The sequence below is a fragment of the Mesoplodon densirostris genome, chromosome 18 (genome assembly GCF_025265405.1).
Source record: "Mesoplodon densirostris isolate mMesDen1 chromosome 18, mMesDen1 primary haplotype, whole genome shotgun sequence".
Taxonomy (NCBI): domain Eukaryota; kingdom Metazoa; phylum Chordata; class Mammalia; order Artiodactyla; family Ziphiidae; genus Mesoplodon; species Mesoplodon densirostris.
In genome coordinates, this window is record NC_082678.1 from 51,907,577 (window position 1) to 51,930,386 (window position 22,810).

Consider the following 22,810-nt stretch of genomic DNA (forward strand, 5'->3'; position numbering starts at 1 on the left):
GTCAACCTTTTGGGAGTTCTACTACGCTACTAATTCAGTCCTGGGCCTGATCCCCCGCTTTTTCTGCCTCCTCCCCCTCCCCCACCTCATTTATATGCTGCTAAGGAGGCACTCTAGCTTTCATCCTAAGCCTTTAGTTGGTGATTAATCACCCTCAGCTTTGCACTGTCTTTTCGTGAAGCTTAGATTTACTCCATCGATAGCTATCCAATCCTGTAGTTCTTAAATTGCTATTTCCCCCATATAGGGGTAGGATTCAGTAGAAAGAGAAGCTGGACTAAATGCAGTCACAGCTGAGGCCTCAGCTGACCTCTTGGGAGCTGATCCTTTAAGGGGACTCTGGAGTGGGAAGGGCCCTCCAGGGTGGTCTCACCCTGAGGCTGCATCTCCTGGTCATTTGTGCGGGCTCCCCTGGGCAACGGTGTGACCTGCTCCAGGTAATTGTTTTAATGAGGGCAATTCCCAGAAAGGGATTCTGTTGAGCGCTGTTGGCCACCAACACTTCCAGGGCTGGGGAAATGCACGCCTCGGTGCTAAGAAGTTGCTTGCTCCTTGGCATGCTGGAGGTGGGAGAGAGAAGAGAATAGAGGGAATGCTCCTCTTGAAGAGCTTGAAGAAAAAAATTGGCAGATTGTTGCCTGACCAAGAAACAGAAGATGAATGAAAGAGATGCATTTAAAACTATACCAAACACTAGTAGTTCCCCTAAACCCTCTTGTGTGGGACGGTGCAGAATGGGGGATGTTAGGACACAAATCTAATTCTGTTTTACTCTGAAGGCCATGTCTTCCTACCAGACCAGAGCTAGTCAGACTGGTAGTCCATGGGCTAAATTCAGATAGCAGACGTGTTTTGTTTGGCTGCACAGTGTTTAAAAAAATGTGAATTGGCTGCCACTGTGTAAAACTTGGAAGAGTTTATATGTAAGTTCAGAGCTCCTGCTTGTCTTGAGTAATGGAATTGACTGGAGTTGAGTGACAGCTGCTCCTTTACATGAGGGGATGTGCTCCATAGTTCACCAGTCCCTATGTGTGAATTTCTGAACTTCTTTGGCATTTTTGTTTAGAATTCCTGCTATACTGTGCATGATATATATAATAGGTGTTTGGGCACTTAATATTGGTTCAGTGGAATTGAATGAACTTGATTGGAGAGGAGGTTTGGAGTGACGTCTAGACCTCCAATTGTAATGAGTGGCTTGGCACTCAGGGGAGGCCCCGGGGACAACAAGTGCTGATTAGGATAAATTAATGACATGCTGGCTGGAGCCTGCGTAAAGCAAGATGAGCAGAGGGCAAAGGCCTGAAGTTTGGGTGTCTTACCATAGAGTTAGAGAGGAATGGGGAATTAGGGGAACCAGAGAAGGAGAGAAAGGGGAAGCACAGAGGGACCTTGGCAATGAAATGTCACTGGAGGCAAGGGAGCCAAGAGTTTGGGCAGTTACATCCAGTCTAGCAAAGATGAGAGGAATGGACAGGCAAAAAGCTATGCCAGCAGGAAAGTAATTAGGGACTTTCAGAGGAAGTATGAGAAAAGGAAAGATAGATTGTGGGTCTGGAAGTTTGGCCCCGAAGTAGAGGCCCTGGGATCCTTCGTGGGCATATGAATGAGAGCTTTTTGGGGGGTCCTAATTGGGGAAGGCATAGATGGACATTGGTTTAATATTCATCCTTTTCTTCAATACTGTCAGCATCATTTCTGACATCATCTAAAAGAAATTAGTCAGTATTCATGTTGCATCCTTAAAGAATGGACAAAAGAACCATCCAGACTCTGTCCTCTTGTTCTATTGGAATGAAATATTAATTAACTTAATATGTATTTTGGACAATCACCAGCCGGCAGAGACTGGAAACTTCTCTCACAGATATATCTCTCTGTGTAAGTGCTATTGGCTTTGTGGGTTTTCTGTGGTAAAATTAAAATTCTGGTTTTGCTCTACCTTGTCACCCAGTTAGTAACCTGCTATGTGGCCTCACTGGCTCTTAATTAGTATGTGCTCAGAATGTGTAAACTCACTTTAACATTAGCCTAAGTAAAGTTTATTGAGGAATATGAAATTAAAAATAACACATTGCAAAGTTCACGTTAGATATAGATAGATCATCCATTGTTTTGGATGTAAACCTGGAAAACCATCATGACCCAATTCCACACGAAATCATTTCAAGTCTGGTATTGGGGGCACAGGGAACGCCATTGTTTCAGAAGAGCCACAATCTGTCTCTATTGTCTTTGGGGTCGAACCACCTGGGTTTGCATCCTGACTCTGACACCTACCAACCAACTCTATGACTTCAGCCAAGTCGCAGAACCTCTTGTGACCCAGCCTCATTACATGAGGGTAATGATACCTATTGGAAGCCTCCTTGAAATAGTTAAATGAGAAGATGAATGTGTTGAATTAATAATGTATGCCAAGCCCTTAAAGGCTTTTTGAGGATGGTGAAACTTAAATCTTTCTATTATCAACTGCGCAAAAGTTTTATTAACTCGGGTGCCTATCAGTTCAGCAGAGCAAGTCGACTGGGATTCCGGAGTCTGAGTACTTTGCCATTGGGTCTAGCATTGGGATTTAAGAGAACGTTTAAAAAGAAAAAATCACCGAATCTCCCTTGGCCTTACTTTTTCCTGTTACTCAGCAGGCTCTAGTAGCTACGAAGAACCTGGAAACCTGAGGTTGCGTGCCTTATTTTTTGAGAGAGCTTAAGGCAGAGCATAGCTCCCCAGAAATCAGCGGCAGAGATGTGTGCAGGGAGAAATGCTAGCCTTAGGGCGCCCTAACTTCCAACCCGGGGAGCAATCCAAACTCGGAGGCTGGCGGGGGACCGGGAGTCTGAGGTGTTGGTGGGATGGGAGCGGATGCTCCCGGGTCGGCTCGGACTCTCTCCGGCTACAACCAGAGCCCGAGTCGAGGTGAGCCCGGCGGCGTTGAGGGACGCGCGCCTCGGGGCCCGGAGGAGTTAGGTGACGTCACCTCCAGGAGGACTCGCTTTTTCATTAATGAAACCGGCCGGAGCGGGCGCATGCGCGGCAGGCCCCCTTTCCTCTCGCTTCCCCCTCCCCTTTCCCAGCCGCGCTCTCAATCTCAAGCTCGCTCGCTCTCCCTCTCCCCGGGCCGTGGAAAGGATCCCACTTCCGGTGGGGTGTCATGGCGGCGTCTCGGACTGTGATGGCTGTGGGGAGACGGCGCTAGTGGGGAGAGCGACCAAGAGGCCCCCTCCCCTCCCCGAGTCCCCCTCCCCCGTCCCCCTCCCCCCAGCCTCCTCGCCAACGCCCCCTTCCCCTCTCCCCCTCCCGGCCGGGCGCCGGCCACCCATCCCCACCCCCGTGGGAACGTTCGGCGCCTGCACTCCTCAGACCCTCTCTTCGCCTCTCCCCTCACCTCAGCCCCCGCTCCCCGCCCTCTTCCCGGCCCTGGGCGCCGGCCGCCCGGTCCCTCCGCCGCCCCCCGGCCGCGGGGAGGACATGGCCGCGCACAGGCCGGTGGAATGGGTCCAGGCCGTGGTCAGCCGCTTCGACGAGCAGGTAACGGGCCCTTGGCCGGCGGGAGGTGGGAGCGGAGCGGGGGTGGGGACGGAGTGGGTGAGGGGAGGAAGGAGCGGCCGCCTCCCCCGCGGCCGCCTTGGGCTCTAGAGGAAAGACTGGGGGGATAATTGGGGGTGGCCTAGGGGGGAGGTGCGGCAAGGAGGGGACAGCTGGTGGCTCGAGCTCCCCTTCCCTCCTAAGTCGGGGGTGGGGCCTTTTCCCTGACCACCCCTCCGACCCTCCATCCGCTTTATCCCAGCCCTTCCGCTTGCTAATAGGGATGAGTGACCTGGGGACGCTTTCAGGGGCTCTCCATGTGGATTTAATCATCCCCCCGCCTTACTATTTTTTTGTGAACGGAGGTGGGTTACATTTAGGGGTTTCCTTTTCCCTCAGTGGATCTCCTAACTGGGGGTGAGTAACTGAAGGAACCCCCAAGGCCCGTCTTGCGTACCCCCAATGGGAGAACGATAACATCCCGCCCCTCCCCCAGTTTCTTCAGCTTCCTCTCTTGGAGGGGGAAGAGTAGAAGAAAGCAGGGAAAGCACAGGTTTTGTTACTTTCTGCTCCGTCGTCTCAGCCCGCCCCGAGAGCTCCAAGTGCACACACACTGCACGTCTTTTTGATGCCCCACACGGGTGTCCCCCCATACCCTGATAAGACAAGACTGGCTTTTACATTGCCGTTTGCAGTGGAAACCATGGTTCTGATTCCCTCCTGCTTCTGAAATATTTTTCCTTTTTTCTTTTTTTTCCCCTTCCTTGGTAGTTGCAGTTTCCCCCTTTATTTTTTGTCAGAGATCTGAGAATGTGAGTGTTGCTTTCTATAGTGGGAATCTTGGGGATTAAGGGGAGAAGAGTGAAAGGAAAGTAGGAAACTGCATCTGAGCCACTGACAACAGAGAGCAAAGACAGCTGGGAAGTGGTCCTGAAGCCGTTAATTCTGCTAGTGTTTTGTTGTTTTTTTAAACTCTCACCTCTTAGCTGACGAGAACTTTCATTGAGAATATTTGAGATGGAAAAAAAAAAGTTTCATAGCTTGGAGAGGTGCCTTTTTATTCCCTGAGCTTCAGACTCTAAATCCTGGGGCTGATCTGAATGAATGCACCCGGAGCCTTTTGTCAGTAGGATTTAGTTTAACTTTGTGTTGCTGTAGGTAGTTGGGGATCGTTTAAAGGGATGCTTTTTGCAGCTGCAGTTCTACCATGGGCTTCCTGTGATGAGAGAACTGTTTGAGATTGAGTCAATCTATTTTGTTTACTGGATATAATCATAAAACTGATTATGGGAGCTGAATGGGGGGAGGGCTCCACTTTTATTTGATCCATAAACATTTTCTTATGGGACTCATGGTGTTTCTGACCTATCTGAAAGATATTTGGGACTAGGCAGAGGAATTGAGAAGACATTTGAGAAGAAACTACTTAGGTAAAATAGAATTATGAAGCTGTCAGAGACTTGAAGTTCTTTCACACATCCTTATGCTTCCAGACCAAAAAGTATCTAAACGACTGTGCTACTAATCTGTTTGAGGAAGTGAAATGTTACTGCATATATTGGATTGTATTATTGATAGAGCCTTAGATTTAAAACTTGAAAGAAAAGACTTTCTCTGTGTAATTTAAAAAAAGGATTTAAAAGACACACAGAAGAGCCCCAAAGCTGATCTGTGTGGACAGTTTAATCTGGGTGCGGGAATTTGATGGATTCATATCACGACTGTAGTTTCCAGGTTTTTTTTAGTTAAAAATTTTTTCCAGTTTTTAAACTTTATTCCTTCACTTCTTACCTGTTGATCTTTAGGTTTATCTGCCACATATGACAAACATAGTTTTCTGTTTTTTAAAAGAGGAATGATTTTGATTATATGCCCAGTAATGCAAGTAAATTTTTCCTTCTTTTTGTCCCCAGACTTAAAAGACCTTAGGCTTTGTTGTTTGCTTTGTTATGAATATTGTGGAATCAAACTCACCACCATCTCTTAAAAAGTAAGGATGTAAGAATTTTAAACAGAAGCATTAAAAAAATATGTTCCTTAGGTTGTAATTAAGGGAAGGATCCATAGGACAAATTATTCCTCACATTTTTCTCTTACAAGGTTAAAGCCCAGTGACTTTGAGATGTAAAAGTGTAAGAGTTTCGGTGTTTAACATAAGGCATTTATATACATTAACTTATTATAAAAGTAACAAACGTTTAATTCAAATTAGAGTTTACCTTGAGGTTGGAAAGCAAGAAAACTAAAGCTCAGAGTGGTTAAATGACTTTCCAAGGTCACATAGCAGACCTAATAATAAGAGCCTCAGTATGAAAAGCATTGAATGCTGGACAGTCAGGAATATTTTTTTTGATAAGTATCCCATAGGATTTGTTTTTTTTTTTTTTTCTTTTTGCGGTATGTGGGCCTCTCACTGTTGTGGCCTCTCCCGTTGCGGAGCACAGGCTCCGGATGCGCAGGCCCAGCGGCCATGGCTCACGGGCCCAGCCGCTCCGCGGCATATGGGATCCTCCCAGACCGGGGCACGAACCCGTATCCCCTGCATCGGCAGGCGGACTCTTAACCACTTGCGCCACCAGGGAGGCCCTAGGATTTGTTTTAATAATCCAAAAGTATAGTTAGGAGAGAAGAATTTACCTTTTTATTTAGGGGGGAAAACAACCTGCATGTAGTGAGAGATATTTGTATGAGAGTCTTAAGCATTTCAACTATGTCTAAAAGTTTTAAATTTTGGATATATTGACTGTAATTTGTTTCACTGGGTCCAGGGGGAGGTGGGCTGCATCCTTTTATTATAGCTAAGACATGTGTGAGGCAGAGAGCATGTGCATGTCTAAAGATGGCAGCTCTATTTATGATTGAATTGATGTTTTGGTTGGACTTCTAATATTTGTGGTGATTAAAGTAGAAATGCATTACTAGCCGCTGTTGATTATGTATTGTACTCTGATGGGTATTGCTCAGCAACTTGGTGCAGTAGACCCAGTTTAAGCAAGTGGTAGTAGTGTTCCATCTTGACATTTTGAGCTCAAGTCCTTGTTTCCAAGTGGGTAAAATAAAATTCCTGTAACCTGCTGGTATTGCAACTAAACCTAATATTTATGGCCTAAGTTGAACAATTCTTAACAATTTGAAAAGTAAGTACTGGACTTCCCTGGCAGTCCAGTGGTTAAGACTCCGTGCTTCCACTGCAGGGCATGTGGGTTTGATCCCTGGTCAGGGAAGATCCCGCATGCACAGCTCGGCTAAAATAAAAACAAACAAACAAAAAGTAAGTACTTCCTTGATTAAGGATGGGAGTTGTGAAGGTGGACAGCTAGAAAGCTGAATGGATAAGTTATATCTTCTGCTTCTTCTTAACCTGCCTTTATGGTGCTGAGTGGTAAGTTTCTAAATTGAAATTGACAAATTTTAGGTGTGCAGCTTTAATTTGTGGCTCATTATCCAGGTTACTTAAATGAGAGGGAGAACCTTCTTACATGCCTCACCTAGCTCCATATGCCCCACCTGTCTCTGTAGGTCTTTGTTCCTAGAAAGGACTGTAGGAAAACTGGTCATATGAAGGTTTTTGTTTTAAGAAATTGAGAGAAGATATCACCAAATGACTTGTTGTAAATATGTTCACTTAAGCACTTACATTTTCCATATCTGGTCAAGTAAAAATGGTATATAAAAAGCCAAAAAACAACATTTTAAAGAACATATTAGAGAGTAAACCCTGATTTTTTATTTTTAATAATAGCATATTTGTTGTTGTAAATTGAATGCTAATCGGAATGTCCTTCGAATATGTGGTAGAAAACTCACGTTATAAAATGATTGGCAAGTGTCTTTGAAGTTACAAGCTACATGTTAATTGGCCAGATACATTTGTAAAACTTTGAAGTCATTTTGGATTAAAAAAAAAAAATCTCCTTAGCTTTGTTCTTAAAGCTTGGTCTGCGTTTGTAAGGCCTTCTAAGTAGTTGAAAATGAATATTCTTTTGACAAAGGCTATGTTATGGTGAGTGAGAAAAAAATGCTTATTCTTTATTCTGGAACTCATCCTTTAAAAACAATTTCCAACTGGTCCTCAATTAGTTCTCTGTGTTCCCTCACTCCCCCCACCTTATCTAGCATCTAATTCAGTCTTTATGTGAGCGCCTTCCTTTTCACCTTCAAACTTACTTAGATTTTTTTTTTCTTTTAAACATTTACTTGGTCCTGTAGCTTTCTGTGTGTAGATCAGTCTTTTTCTTCCTTTGTTGCCAGATACCTGCTGCCTCTACTGTTTATCCACGTATGTCCTTCATAACTCTCTGAAAACTAGCTTTTGCCTCTGCTTTCCTTCTGGATTGCTTCTTTCCAGAAAGTGATTCCTTCTGGCAAAACAGTGGTTTTCTGATCAACTGTAATGCCTCTGTGGTGTTCCATTACCCCTGGAAATCAGTCTCCTCGAATTCCCAAGACATAATACTGTCTTGTATGTACGCTTGCAGACCCTTACATGTTGATGTTCTCATCAGTCCTTGGGCTCTCTCTGTCATACCATGCTGCCCATTGTTGAACTGCGGTTCCTAAATGAGGGTCTGAGTTTTGTTCTACTATTTACAGCCTCAGTCCTTATGCTAGCCATTAGATCTCTGTGGATCCTAGATTTCCTCATCTGTTGGAATTGACTAGAAAATCTGTAAGATTTCTTTCTAGTTTAAATATTTGATGATTTTAATACTTGAACAGCATCTACCTATGCCACAACAGTATATCGGGAGCTGACCCCACTTAATTTACCTAATGTTTTCTCATTATGCCTCAGTGTGCACCTGTGTTCCGGGCAAGCTGGCTTAGTCTCTTCTGAGTATGTCAAGCTTATTCCTGCTTCTCAGCCTTTGTTTACACCAGCCCCTGCCTAAATGCTTTCATTCCTCCTTTATCTTTTTTTAATTCCTGTCCACACTGAAATGGGCAGCTCAAGCTTCATTTTTCCCACGAAGTCTTTTTAGACTAAACTCACTGCAGCCTCACTTCTTGGTGTGCTTGTCAGCTGGGGTTCTGCAGAACCCCCCTTTAACACGTCTCCCTTTGGGAGGGTAGGTTGAACATAGTTTAGCATTGTTTTCTTTTATCTTTTTATCAGATAGAGTATAAACTTTCTTAAAAGCAAGAAGCCACGGTTAGAATTCCCCTAATAGTCACCCCAGGGCCCAGCACAGTTAGAAGCACACAGTGAGTCATTGATGGAAAGTTCTTCATATGATTCCTGGTTCAAAGGTAGACTGGCTAAAAAGAGTGGTAATTTTGGCTTTGTTTTAAATGTAAATAACTGAATTTTACTTTAGTGTTTATGGTAGCCTTGGTCTTATTAAGTTAAGTGATATTTTAACTAGGAATAGGTTTTTAAGAAAAGAGAGCTTTAAGGAGGAACTTGTATATATTTATATTTCCTCCAACAGAGCTAACATTTTAAAATCAAGTTTCAGATCCAGTTAACTATCTTTGTGATCTTGAATTTGTCATTTACTTTTAGTGGCAAGTCTCTACATAAGGAAATTTTTTGCAGTGGTCTGATAGGATAATGAATGTGAAACACTTTGAAAAGACTCAAATTATTCAGATGTAAAATTTATACATTTTCTTCACTGCTGACTGATTATTATGTTTTCACTAAATAAAGGAGATTGACTAGTCTCTGGACATGCCCCTGTATGTACCTTGGCCAATATATACCTTACTTTAGCATTCACTGACGAATACTTAGGGTACTGAGAGGGTCCTTAGGATGACTATAATCGATCTGTTTTCTTGTTTATCATCTAATTTGTGGCATACATAATATCCAGCTCTTCAAGTTTGGGAAGTGTAATAGAAAAATGTCATAAGGTGGGTGTGACTTGGGCCAGCAATATTGTTATATTAGATTTTCAATATTGCTACAGTTTTTGACATTTTTGACCAATAGGAAATTAGAATCTTAAATCTTTTTTTTTTTTTTTTTTTTTTTTTTTTGCGGTACGCGGGCCTCTCACTGTTGTGGCCTCTCCCATTTCGGAGCACAGACTCCGGACGCGCAGGCTCAGCGGCCATGGCTCATGGGCCCAGCTGCTCCGCGGCATGTGGGATCTTCCCGGACCGGGGCACGAACCCGTGTCCCCTGCATCGGCAGGCGGACTCTCAACCACCGCGCCACCAGGGAAGCCCCCCTTTTTTTTTTGGATGTATTTAGCATGGAGAATTTTGTCCTTAAAGAGAAGGTTAGAGATATACTATAATAGTAAGCATGCCTTATTTTTGCATCTTTGTTCTCTAAATTACTCAGACTGCTGTGGGGCATTTTTGTTTTATTTTCATATTTGTTGTTATGGTGTTCCATATAGACTCTCTGTTGTTGCATTAAAACAACATACTTTTCAGGGTGAGCAGTGTATTAAAAATGTGTTTTGCACATGTGTTCACTGGGCCTCAGTCTGCTCTTCATTGGGGGTTTTGTGTGTGTCTGTATGTATATAAGACAAGGGACGGGACTTATAGGAGGGCTCATTTTTTAAAGGAAGTTTAAGGAGAATGTTCTATAGAAGAAGTAGAAGGGGAGATTTGTGGTCAGCTTAAACTGTTAAAAGGCTTAGAATCAATACTGAAGTAGAATATGGGCATCTTAAGCCCTTTGCTGAGGATTGACTTGGATTTATGAATAGCATTGGCTTATTCCGACTGACATCTTTTAGAATATCCCATTTTCTTGGGTGTGGAGAGGGAAGGATGAGACAAAGTGTGTTTTGACCTTGAAGAATAGAAAAGTTAAGGTGTTTTTACATTGTGGTGACTGTGAATTAAGTTAAAGGTTTCAGCAATTTGTAAATTTCTGTTTCATACTGTGTGGTAGAGCCTTCAGGAAAACAGCACACTCAGAGGTTGTGCTGAAGAACATTTTAATGTTGTAGAATATAAATAACTGGACTTGATAGTGCCTCCAATAAACTCTCTCCAGGTGCCTGCTGTCGATGGCATATTTGACCACTTCATATGTTATATGCCTGAGATATGTAGTTACCTTCTTTGGTTCTCTGAGTGGCTTTTGAGCCATTGATTATGTCATCAGAAGGGCTTCTGTTAAGACAAGAAAGCCCCAAGCTCATATGGAATCCCATCCTGTTGTAATGAAAAATTGGAATTATTCTCTAAACTTTACGTATTTTTGCTATAAATGGTACTAATCACTTTGTTGTAGCAATAATTTGAGGTACAGACTTACAGATTGCATATTTTCTTTAAACCACAGCCTGGCAGTCTTCTGATTTGGCTTAGGGTTGCCACTACGGTCTACACGCTGTTGCCTGCCCCTATTCATATTTTATAGTTTGGAGTGTCTTATCCTGTTGGATTTCAGAGAACTTACTTAACTTTTTCTGGTGAAATCCTTACGCCCTCCGTTTCACATCCCCCAAAGCAGGGTGTTGTGTCTAGTGCAAGAGGCATGAAGTTAAGTTAGTAAATAGCAGGACTTTTAGAAATTTACTTTAAAGGACTTTTATTTAACTTATTTTAAATCATAGTTTTATATCCAGATAATGGCCTTGTGGGTAATTATGGCTATAACAATCTCAAGCGACCCTTTTCTGTTTAATTGTTGACAGCTTTCCTTGGATAGTCCTCATAGTCATTTGGGCATGAGAAAACCACTCTTACTGCCTCAAATTTGTGATGGCAGAGTATACTATGTAGTAAGAGAAAGAGCTTTTGACTGTGCAGTTTTCAGAGTGACCTTGGGTAAGTCAACCTCTCTGAACTTCAGTTTTCTGTTTTCATCTGTAAAATGGGGATAATATCTGCCTTACTTATGTCATGGGCTTGTTTAGTGTCTTAGGTGTGACTCTTTTATGTGAAAGGAAGCTGTAAATAATCATAAAAGTGTATTGCCATGATTATTATCCTGTGCAGTATTTTTTCTATCCTTTATATCGATAGTTTGGTGATTATTATTATTTCTATAATGCATGAAAAAAAAACTAGAGAGGCAAAGCACCTTGTTCACAATCCTATGACATGTAATTAATTGAGTTTAAACTAGAGTGTGGGTGTCTTAATCCTTAGAGCAGTAACTTTCAATAAATAGAGCTTTATAAAAAGGGCCTAAATTTTGTGAACAGATAGCACAAATATGTAGAGTGAGGAAAGTATTATTGCTTCTTCACTCAAAAATGACATGTTACGTTTTACCTTTTATGTTCATAAGAGAGTATCTGGAAATCTTTTTCGATTGGTTATGTGTTAGACATAAGTTTTAAGCATTATATACTGATTTCATTGTTTATCATTCTTCTTTTCACCTTATCAAAGCTTCTCTTGGCTGTTAGAAGTTGTAACATTGTTCCCCTTTTATTTAGTTTTATAACATTTTATAACTCACTGCAGATTTTTAGGTGAGGAGAGTTGAATTCTGAAGGTGAGAGAGTAGAATTTGTGAGAGTACCAACAGGAATGTATAATTATAAATATGAGATTATGTTCTTATTTCATTCTTTTATCTGGCATTTCACAGTCAAGTTTTGTAAAGTTGCTTTTCATACTCTAAGAACATTCCATTTAGGATTTGATTAAATTTGAGACAACCTTTTAAACTTTGGTAGTGTTTGAGTGCCTTGTTCTGTTGGATTTCTGGGTCTTTCTTTTTGTCTGTGCCCGTCTGCTTTCCTTCCTTGTTTCCTTCCTTTGTCTACTTTTCAGCTCCTTCCCGCCCCCATCCCCAATAACAACGTTCAAATCATTCATCTTGTCTTTTAGAGTATCTTTCCAAATCTCCTGTCTTTATCAGTGCCTTTCACTTCTGTCCCAGCTCAGGGCTGGGAAGATGTTTTAACTTTATGCTCCAGGCAGGCCTTCTTCCTTTTGGGTAATGGACTAAGGGGGAAAGAAAAGAAGCATTTGTATTTCCTGTTATGTTTCAGTTTTTGGTCTCTGATAACTGAATTTACAGTAGGGAATGGGAGAGATAGAAAGCATTGTTTCGGTTAAATGTTGGTAACAAAGATCAGTAAAGACCTGTGCTCTGGTTTCTGCCCTAACACGAACTACCTTTGCTATATTATGTAAATCTCCTCAATTCTGAGCTATTTCATTTACTGAATGTTAAACAGGAAGAATATAATCTGACAGTCCAAAGCTTTTATAATTCTTAAAATGGGTTGATGTGTGTTACATTTTTTTAGAGCCAGTCCTTTTGACTAAGAAAATAATTCCAGTCACTAATTGATTAGTGACAGATCCTTAGTTAGAAGGAATCTGAGCTTACTTAAATCCACTTCTGCAATAGCCCTGACAGAAAATTGTTCAACCTCTACTTGGACGTTTATTAAAAAAAAAAATAGAGTGGTAATTCATATTCATTGTAGGAATATGAAATGTAACAAAATCACAATAAATAAATAAAAGTCATTTATAATAGCACAACTCAGAGGAGAACCACAGTTAAAATTCTGAAATTAGCCCCCTTGGGTTTGAATTCTTGAGCTTGGGCTCTGCCATTGCTTACTAGTCCTTGGCCAGGTTATTTAGCTTCAGGCTTCAGTTTCTTCACTTGTAAAAAGGGGTCAATAATAGTACTTACTTCACAGAGATTGATGTGAGATTTATATTAGGAAATACATGTAGAGCACGTGGCATAGTTTCTGGCAATTAATGTTAGATATTGTTGCTTTTATTAGGTTGTTGGGATTGAATGAGATACACTGTCTTATAATCTGCTCTTTTAACATAATATAACGTGAGCATTTGCCCATATGATTATACTTTCTTTTGCATTATTTAAAAATTTAAGGTATTATATGTAATTGTTATTTTTTCTTAATATTTTAAAAATAAATTTTGAATTTCCTACACTGAATATGTATTTTTATAATCAGAAAAACAATTGGTAACAAAGCAAATAAATGTTACTTTATAAAATGTAACTGGAATGTATTAATGTAAAAAAAATCTCAATTTTTAGCAGAGTAAGGTTAACATAAGAGTAGGATCAGACTGAGGTGACTATAATAAAATTATTAAAGTACAAGAACTTGTTACAGTGCCTTCAGCTGTCCAGGTGAGAGGGGATCATGACCTGCCCACAAGAGAAGCCTTCTTGACAGGTCTGTTGATTTCAGAGTTTTCAAGCATGGCTGTATGGTTGTACCTCACAAAATTTGACCAGTTCCTCTACAGACAATAGGATAAATCCTTTTTTTTTCCTGTCTGTTATAAATAGTACTATGATATGCAATCTTATTTTGCCCTTTGGGCAGCCAGGGGTACTACATCTCAAGGTAACACATTCCATTAGTAGAATTGTAATTGTTAGAAACTGTCCCTTAAATTGAGCCTCCTCTGTCTTATTTGATCACTAAACATTCACGTTCCTATTATTTGTGGTAGATGCTGAGCGCTGTGGTAAATGCTGCGGAAATAAAGACAAGACATGCTCTTGGTCTCAAGGAACCTAAAGTCTAGTAAGAGAGAAGGATGAAAAGAAAATTACGGTGAATGTTATGATGGATGCATAGGATACAGTGGGAGTGTATGAGAGGAGCACTTAATTTAGACTGGGCAGCCAGGGAGAGCTTGACAGAAAGTGAAGCCTGAACTAAGTTGTGAATCTGGTAGGTTCTTATATGCCATACTAAAATGTTTAAGCTCTCACTTGAAGATTTTGGGTGAATGTAATTTCATCTAATGGCTTATGCTTTGGTGGGAGAGGTTGAAAAATATAATAAAGGGAAATGTGGAATGAAGTACCATAGGAGGTAGAAGAACATAGGGATCTAAATTCAGGTGGTGGATTTAGAGACTGAGATGGTAGAGAAGGAAAGAATGGGTTTGGTCTCTAATGACTGTTGGGGTAAATGAGAGAGAGAGAGAGTGCAGCTTAAGGGCACTTAGCAATATTGGGCAGTATTAAGGACTCAGCTGAGTTTGGAGACAGCGTCTTTGTTATGGTCATAGTCACTAGAATTGAAGGGATCAAGGAGCGTTGGGGACCAGTTGTTGGATAGGTGGTCCACCTTGACATTGAAGTCACCTAGATTAGGGTTGCCAGATTTAGCAAATGGAAATATAGGATGCCCAGTTAAATGTGAATTTCAGATAAACAGTAAGTGTTTAGTATAAGTATTTCCCAATTATTGCATGGGATATAGTTACACGAAAAATATTACTTATGTTTATCTGAAATTCAGATTTAATTGGGAGTCCTGTACTTTATCAGGCAACACTCACCTAGATGGTAATGGATGTGAGGTAGAGGAAAAACTGAGCCGGGAGTCAAATTGTTTTGATGATGAGGAAAATATCTAGAAAATTTGTAGGTGACTGTGACAGAGTTTGTTAGTGAGTAGCACATGAGTCATGAGCCTCAAGGAAGAGTGGGAAGAGTAGAAAAGTTTGGAATTTGGCCTCCTGGAGTCCTCTATTCATTGTTCCTAACTCTATTCTCTATAACTCTTCAGAATGTTTGTCTTTTTACTTTAAAAATGTTGGAAGACAGATCTTAAGTATTCCTCAGCGTTGTCTCCTCCACCCCGAAATATATTGTTCATTCAATTATTTATAGTATAAATTGTTAAGATATTTCACTATCATGGTTGTTTTTTCTCTTGGTGCAGTGGTGGTCAGTATTCAGGCATATCATTTGTCATCCCTTTTCTAAGTATTTTTGTATATGAGGGTGTTATGTGAGACTTAAAAAAAAGGCTTACAAAATGCTGAGCTTCAGGTACTCTGTATTTTTGGTATTCATCTGATTACCGGTACAGTTAACCTATCAAAGAGCATGTGTGTGCATGTGTATTTTTTTTTAAAGTTTTATTATGAAAAATTTTAACATATACAAAAATAGAGAGATGATTATAAATGAACCCCCATGTACCCATTACCCAGCTTCTGCTTAGTTTTATTTCATCCATAGTCCTACCCCTTTCCTGCTCTGTGCGTTTTCATTATTTTGAAGCAATCCCAGTTATCATTTCCGTGTGACTTACTCTTAACTCATGTTCACCTTCAGAGCTGTGCGATATAAATACAGTACTCAGTGGGGAAGACTTGAGCTTGAGTCCTAATTGTCTACTGAGGAATGAGTTAACCTGGGCAAGTCAAGCTATCTGAGTATTTTGAAGAGTGTGTGTGAGTTGGGGAGGAGACATATGCTACCTGCCCTTTTTCACAAATCAAAGATACGAGGGAATGTATGTGAAGGTAGTTTGTAAACTTGCTTTACACAGGTAAGATTTCATTATTGTTAGTAAATAATTCTTCCTTCTGTAAGTGCTTAAAAGTCATCTGCATAATAATCAGTCCTAGAATTATTTGGGTGTTGACATTAAATTAAATCCATAGTCCTAAAATGACCTTTTCACCTTTAGCTGCACCTGCATTTTGAGGCACTGTTGTTTTCTTGTTCCCAGTGTGGCACCTTTCTGTTTTTTGTGAATTCTCAGAGTTCACAGACAGCATTCCCCTTGTCACATTTCAAAATTTTCATTTGTCCCCTTGGATTAATTCATATAGACTTGAATTCAGATAAGCAGGTAAGTGGGGTCTTTATGCATTATCTAAGTGTTCTGATGGCTGTCAACAATGCTCTTTTTCACATTTGAAGATAATTTTGTTTTCTGCTAAAACAATTAGAAATAAAATTGAATTGAATAGTTCTACTTTCAGTCTCCTATAGGTATTATACCATTTACTCTAACTAATGATTCTTGCCTTTCCTTCTTCCTCTTCTTGATCGTAATATATTTTTTGAAGGCTTTACATATTTATTTTAACATCTTATCGTTAAAGTCTTTAGTGATTCTGAACTTTTAACTTTTTATATTCATGTATCAGTTTATCTGTTGTATGTAGTGCGTGTTCTTTCTCTAATGGCCTTATCAATACCGAGCTGGGGATGGGGGACAGGAGGAACAGGCACGTTAGTTTCTTTCTTTCTTTTTTTTTTGGCAGCACCGGGCAGCTTGTGGGATCTCAGTTACCGGACCAGGGATTGAACCTGGGCCATGGCAGTGACAGCCCGGAATCCTAACCACTAGGCCACCAGGGAACTCCCACATTAGTTTCTTTAGAAATGTCAGCTTTACCAGATCACTTAAGACTCTTGTTAAAAGTACAGATTTCCTGGCCCCACTGAACATCTATGAGTTCTAGAGGTATGGACAATGAGTTGTAGTTTAAAAACTCTCCCCAGGTTACTTTGATGTAAAGCTGGGTTTGGAAATCACTGTATGATATGCAGGGAGACTTAAGCTTCTGGGTAGTATAGTCATCTATGTAGTACATAGTACAGTCATCTATTTCACTGCAATGAGCAGTAAAAAACTGAATGAACTTTAAAAATCATATTTTAAAAAATATTGGGGCCTCCCTGGTGGCGCAGTGGTTAAGAGTCTGCCTGCCGATGCAGGGGATACGGGTTCGTGCCCCGGTCTGGGAGGATCCCATATGCCGCGGAGCGGCTGGGCCCGTGAGCCATGGCCGCTGGGCCTGCGCATCCGGAGCCTGTGCTCCGCAACGGGAGAGGCCACAACAGTGAGAGGCCCGCATACCGCAAAAAGAAAAAAAAAAAAAAATATTGGAGACCTGTAGAAGTAATCACGACTAGATTAATTAAAATTCCAGATACAGAAGAACCCTTTGTAGGTGAGAAGAGGATTGCTGACATTTGCTGATTCTGGACACAGACTGAAGAAGAAGAATGAACCAGAGCTGAACTGAGTCTTACTTAAAACTGCAGCATAGCACTGACACATTTCAATTCGTGAATGGATTGAAATGATGAGCCTCTCTCATCCCTTTTGCCTAATAGAGTAGATAGAGAGTGCTCACTGGGAAGATATATTCTGGGGTCTCTGAGGCTCTTTAATTTCCAGTATCCAGCGTACAATGAACAATTTCTAAAAATTTGAAAAGGTGGAAAACTGTGATCCTTAATCAAGAAGAAAAATAAACGGTAGAAGTAGACCTACAGGTAATTGAAATGATCAGACAGGGACTTTAAAATAACTATGATATGATAAAGAAAATACAGGAAAACGTGGACAAAATGGAAAGGTGGAGAATTTCTATAGAGAATTGGAATTCATGAAAAGGAATTAAATGGATATTCTAAGAATCAAAAACACGTCAGTAGCTTAAGGTCTGTCATTTATATGTTACTGAGAAAACTTTGGTGCAGGACTCTAGGATCTCACTCCACCCCTTGCCTTACTCTTCATTTATCTAAAAAAATGGGAAAACAGGTCAATCGAATATATATCATTTAAGTTCTATGAGAGCAGGGACTGTGTCTGTCTTTTCACTGCTGTGTTCCCAGGGCTTAGTGCCTGACACATTAAAAATAAAACAAAAAACGTGCAACAACAAGAAGCCCACAGTATCTGACATTAATTATTCGTTGGGTGGATTTAATAGACTATACCAATAAAAGACAAGAGTATAGAACTTGTAGACAAGTCAATAGAAAATAATCCAGTTTGAAGCACAGGAAGGAAAAAACAATGGAAGAAGTAGGACAAAACAAAAGAGATAGGTGTAACTCTAGTAAAAAGTTGAATAGTGTGTGGGACTTCCCTGGTGGTCCAGTGGTTATGACACCATGCTCCCAATGCAGGGGGTGCCGGGTTGGATCCCTGGTTGGGGAACTAGGATCCCACATGCCACTCAGCGTGGCCCCGCCAAAAAAGAAAAAAAAAAGTCGAGTAACGTGTAGTTGGAAACCCAGAAGTAGAGAAGGGAACTTAGTGTGGGAGCAAATATTTGAAGAGATAATGGTAAGACATTTTCCAAAACTGATGAAGGATATCAACCCATAGATGCAAGTAGTTTAGCAAACCCCAAGCAAGATAAATACAAAGAAAAATACACTTTCTAAATACACTCAGACATACCTTAATTGATCTGTTGAAAACTAGAGACAAACTCTTAAAAGCAACCAGATGGAAAAAAAATAAGATGTTACTTTCAAAGAAACTAATATAACTGATGGCTGAATTTTGAACACAGCAGTGGAAACTGGGAAATAATGGAATGACATTTTTTAAGTGTTGAACAAAAAAAACGTGTCAAGTTAGAATTCTGTTCCCAGCAGAAGTATCCTTCAGAAATAAGGGTAAAATAAAGACATTTTTAGACAAACAAAAGCTGAGAGAATTAATCACCAGCAGACCTGCTCTGTAAGACTTACTAAAGGAAGTTCTTTAGGCAGAGGGGAAACATGTCAAGTGGAAGGACAAAACTATAGGAAATAATGAAGAGCACCCAATTGGGTGTAAAATTAGTAAATATACACCCAATATGAATAAATATACAAAAACAGTGCCTTCTCCCTCCCCCCATGTTCTTAGGAACTTTATTTTAGGAATTTCAGTTTTTTATTATTATAGAAATTCTAGAATAGGATTTCTACAGTTTCTAGAATGATAGAAATTCTACAGTTTTATTAAAGCAAACTTGCCATACAGTAAATAAATAAACTGCATATATTTAAAATGTACAATTTGATGACTTTTCCTATATTTTTAAGCCTGTGTTAACACCACAATCAAGATAATGAATATATATATCACCTGCAAAAGTTTCCTCCAGCCCCCATAATCCATTCTGTACCTCCATCCCATTTCTGGGCACCTGCTGAGCTGTTTTTCTCAATATTTATTCATTCACCTGTTGGTAGACACTTGGGTTGCTCCAGTTTTTAGCTACTGCAAATGACGTTGTCCTGAAGATTCATGTATATGACTTTGTGTGGACGTATACATTCATTTCTCTTGAGTAAATACAAAGGAGTCGAATGGCTGGGTCATATGGTGGGTGTATATTTAACTTTTTAAGAAGCTGCCAATCATTGTTTTCCAAAGTGATTATGTCATTTTTACAGGAATATATGAGGATTCCAGTTGTTCCACATCCTTGCCAACATTTATTTGCTTAAAAAAATTTTTTTTGACTAAAAATTTTTAAAATTATAGCCATCCAGTGGGTGGGAAATGGTATATCATTCTGGTTTTGATTTGCATTTCCCTAATGACCAATGAGCATCTTTTCATGTACTTAATTTACCATCTGAATATTTTCTTTTTTTTTTTTTGTGGTACGCAGGCCTCTCACTGCTTGGCCTCTCTCGATGCGGAGCACAGGCTCCGGACGCGCAGGCTAAGCGGCCATGGCTCACGGGCCCAGCCGCTCCGCGGCATGTGGGATCTTCCCAGACCGGGGCACGAACCTGTGTCCCCAGCATCGGCAGGCGGACTCCCAACCACTACGCCACCAGGGAAGCCCCCTGAATATTTTCTTTGTTGAAGTGTATATTTGAATCTTTTGCCCATTTTTTTAAAATTGGGATTTTTTATTATTGAATTTTTGCGAGCTTGTAATATATGCTGAATACAAGTCCTTTACAAGATAATGTGATTTGCAAATATTTTCTCCCAGTTTCTGGCTTGTTTTGTTTTTTTGCTTTTGTTTTCTTCTCAAAGTCTTGAAAGCAGATGTTCTTAATTTTGCTGAAGTCCAAATTATCAGTTTTTCTAAAAAAAAAAAAAGAGGATCATGTTATTGATGGTATATCTAAGAAACCTTTGCCTAACGCAAGGTCACAAAGATTTTTCTCCTATGTTTTCTTCTAGAAATCTTGTTTTAGATTCTACACTTAGGTCTATGACTCATTTTTAGTTAATTTTTGTACTTAGTGTGCTTCTATATGCCTATTTTGTCGTGCCAGTCGACAGTCTTGATTATTGTAGCTTTATAGTCATTTGAAATCAGATATTGTAAATATTTCAAGTTTGTTGTTCTTTCTCAAGATTAAGGTAGTGTAGATATTTTGCAAAGAGGAAGAATCAAGTCCTTTGTCCTTCCTACAGTCTTTTTTTTTTTTAAGTATTTCTTTCTTTCTTTCTTTCTTTCTTTATTTGGCAGCACTGGGTCTTAGTTGCGGCATGCAGGATCTTTTAGTTGTGGCATGTGGGCTCTGAGTTGTGGCATGCGGGATCTAGTTCCCTGACCAGGGATCGAATCCAGGCCCTCTGCCTTGGGAGCTCGGAGTCTTAACCCCTGGACCACCAGGGAAGTCCCACCTCCTCCAGTCTTGACAGGATTTCTTTAGTGTCCCCTTGGCAGAGGCTTAACAAGGAGCCAGCTAGCAAAGGGAAATGTAGTTTGCGCAGTAGCCCAGCCATCAGAAAACAAGGTAGAGAAGGATAGGTGTGAAGATGAGAGGCAGCAACTTAGCAGTTGGCACAATGCACTCCTTTGGCTACTCAGCAGCCATCCGTGCCTTTATACAGATACTTGATCTTGTGTACAGAAGACAAACACTATGCTTTTGCCTAAGAAGATGGAAGTCTTCTTTATAAAAATGAAGATGTCCTGGGACTTCCCTGGTGGCCCAGTGGTTAAGGGTCTGCCTGCCAATTCAGGGGACACAGGTTTGATCCCTGGTCTGGGAAGATCCCACATGCCGTGGATCAACTAAGCCCGTGCGCCACAACTACTGAGCCTGTGCTCTTGAGCCCATGAGCCACAACTACTGAAGCCCACACGCCTAGAGCCCATGCTCAGCAATAAGAGAAGCCACCGCAATGAGAGGCCCGCGCACTACAATGAAGAGTAGCCCCCACTCGCTGCGAGAGAAAGCCCATGTGCAGCAACGAAGACCCTACACAGCCAAAAATAAATAAAATAAAATAAATTAATTTAAAAAAAAAGGGGAGATATCCTTACCTTCTTCCCCAAATGGGAAGCAAGACCCAATACTCATTGTATCCATATTTGGGTGACATTCACACTATCCATTTTTAGGCTGTTAATTATGTCTCAAATTCATAGTCCCATCTGAATATCATGCTACTTAAAGACTAAGTTGTAAAGTTAACCTTTACTAATAAAGTTTGTATAGCATATTGAGGAGAAGAGAGAAGAAATTGGTTTGTACATTCACGCAAAATCTTCTGTAGTAAACAAAGAAGACTATATGTGTAACTGCTGTAGTCTTTGCTTTTGTTAACTAGTTGAGTGATTGTAAATTCATCCTTATAACTACTCTCTTCTGCTCATTCCATGTTTCTTTTGCCCTCATTCAAGGCCTCAGCTGGTGGGGTAACCCAAACCTTCATTAGTGAAGAATATGTGTCCTCACATATTCTTCACAGCATCCTCATGTATTCTTCACATTGCTTTGTGTGTGTGTATTTTCCATTAACTTTTACTATTACACACATATAAGAGATATTTCAGAGAATCCTTAGGGTTCCAGGCAGAGTCCTCCCCTGTCCTTATGTAGCAGTAGTCCTTTATCTCCTAGGTAACCCAGATGAATTACAACAGCTAGTAGAATGACCCTCTTCTTTGCCTCTTCATGATGATTCCAAATTTATTTTGATCGTTAGCTTTCTTTTTTTATGAATGAAACTCTCTTTCATTCAGCCTGATAGTAACAAATGGCCATTAGTACAGAAGCTTGGGCTTCTGGCGTGAACTAAGTAGTAAGCTAAGCACAGTGGCAGGTTCTTGAGCTCTGTTATTTGAAAAGCCTCTCCTTTCCTGGAATGAGTTTAGGATCTTATTTATTTGTTTATTCATTCATTCATTCATTCATTTATAGCTGTGTTGGGTCTTTGTTGCTGTGCGGGCTTTCTCTAGTTGCAGCGAGTGGGGGCCACTCTTCATGGCGGTGCACGGGCTTCTCATTGCAGTGGCTTCTCTTGCTGTGGAACATGGGCTCTAGGCATGCGGGCTTCAGTAGTTGTGGCACGCAGGCTCAGTAGTTGTGGCTCGCAGGCTCTAGAGTGTAGGCTCAGTAGTTGTGGTGCATGGGCTTAGTTGCTCCGTGGCATGTGGGATCTTTCTGGACCAGGGCTCAAACCCGTGTCCCCTGCATTGGCAGGTGGATTCTTAACCACTGCGCCACCAGGGAAGTCCTTAGGATCGTTTTAAATGTCATGTTACAACCAGCAAACTGAATTTTTGCCATTCAAAAAATCTTTTCTCAGCCTCAGGAAATAGGTGAAGCCTGGTTTGGACTCTTCACTGACTGTTCTGACTTTTCTTCTGCAATTTAAAATGTATTAAAATTTACAATTTGTGAATTGTATGAGAATATTTTGTTAATATGTTCTTAAAAATTTGAATGCCAGAGGTAAACACCGTAACCATTGAGTGTGCGTATTTGAACTCTTACTATTTGGATGTCCGTTTTCATTTTTAACATCAATTGCATTATTTCTTTCACATAACTAGAAAAACAGGATGATTCAGAAGTTTGGTTGCTGGTTTTAAAAAAACT

At 40.6% G+C, this 22,810-nt stretch overlaps 1 protein-coding gene across 6 annotated transcripts in view; it reads left to right on the top strand.

Moving 5' to 3' along the window:
* Positions 1-3,087: 3,087 nt before the first annotated feature.
* Positions 3,088-22,810, top strand: part of NF1 (neurofibromin 1) — a 261,641-nt gene continuing 241,918 nt past the window's right edge. For all 6 annotated transcript variants that reach the window (XR_009530430.1, XM_060082451.1, XM_060082452.1 and 3 more), the window contains exon 1: positions 3,088-3,528. Coding sequence is in view for 5 of the 6 variants with exons in the window: in XM_060082451.1 (XP_059938434.1) it covers positions 3,469-3,528 (60 nt within the window). In the remaining variant the exon portion in view is untranslated. The remainder of the gene's footprint in view (positions 3,529-22,810) is intronic.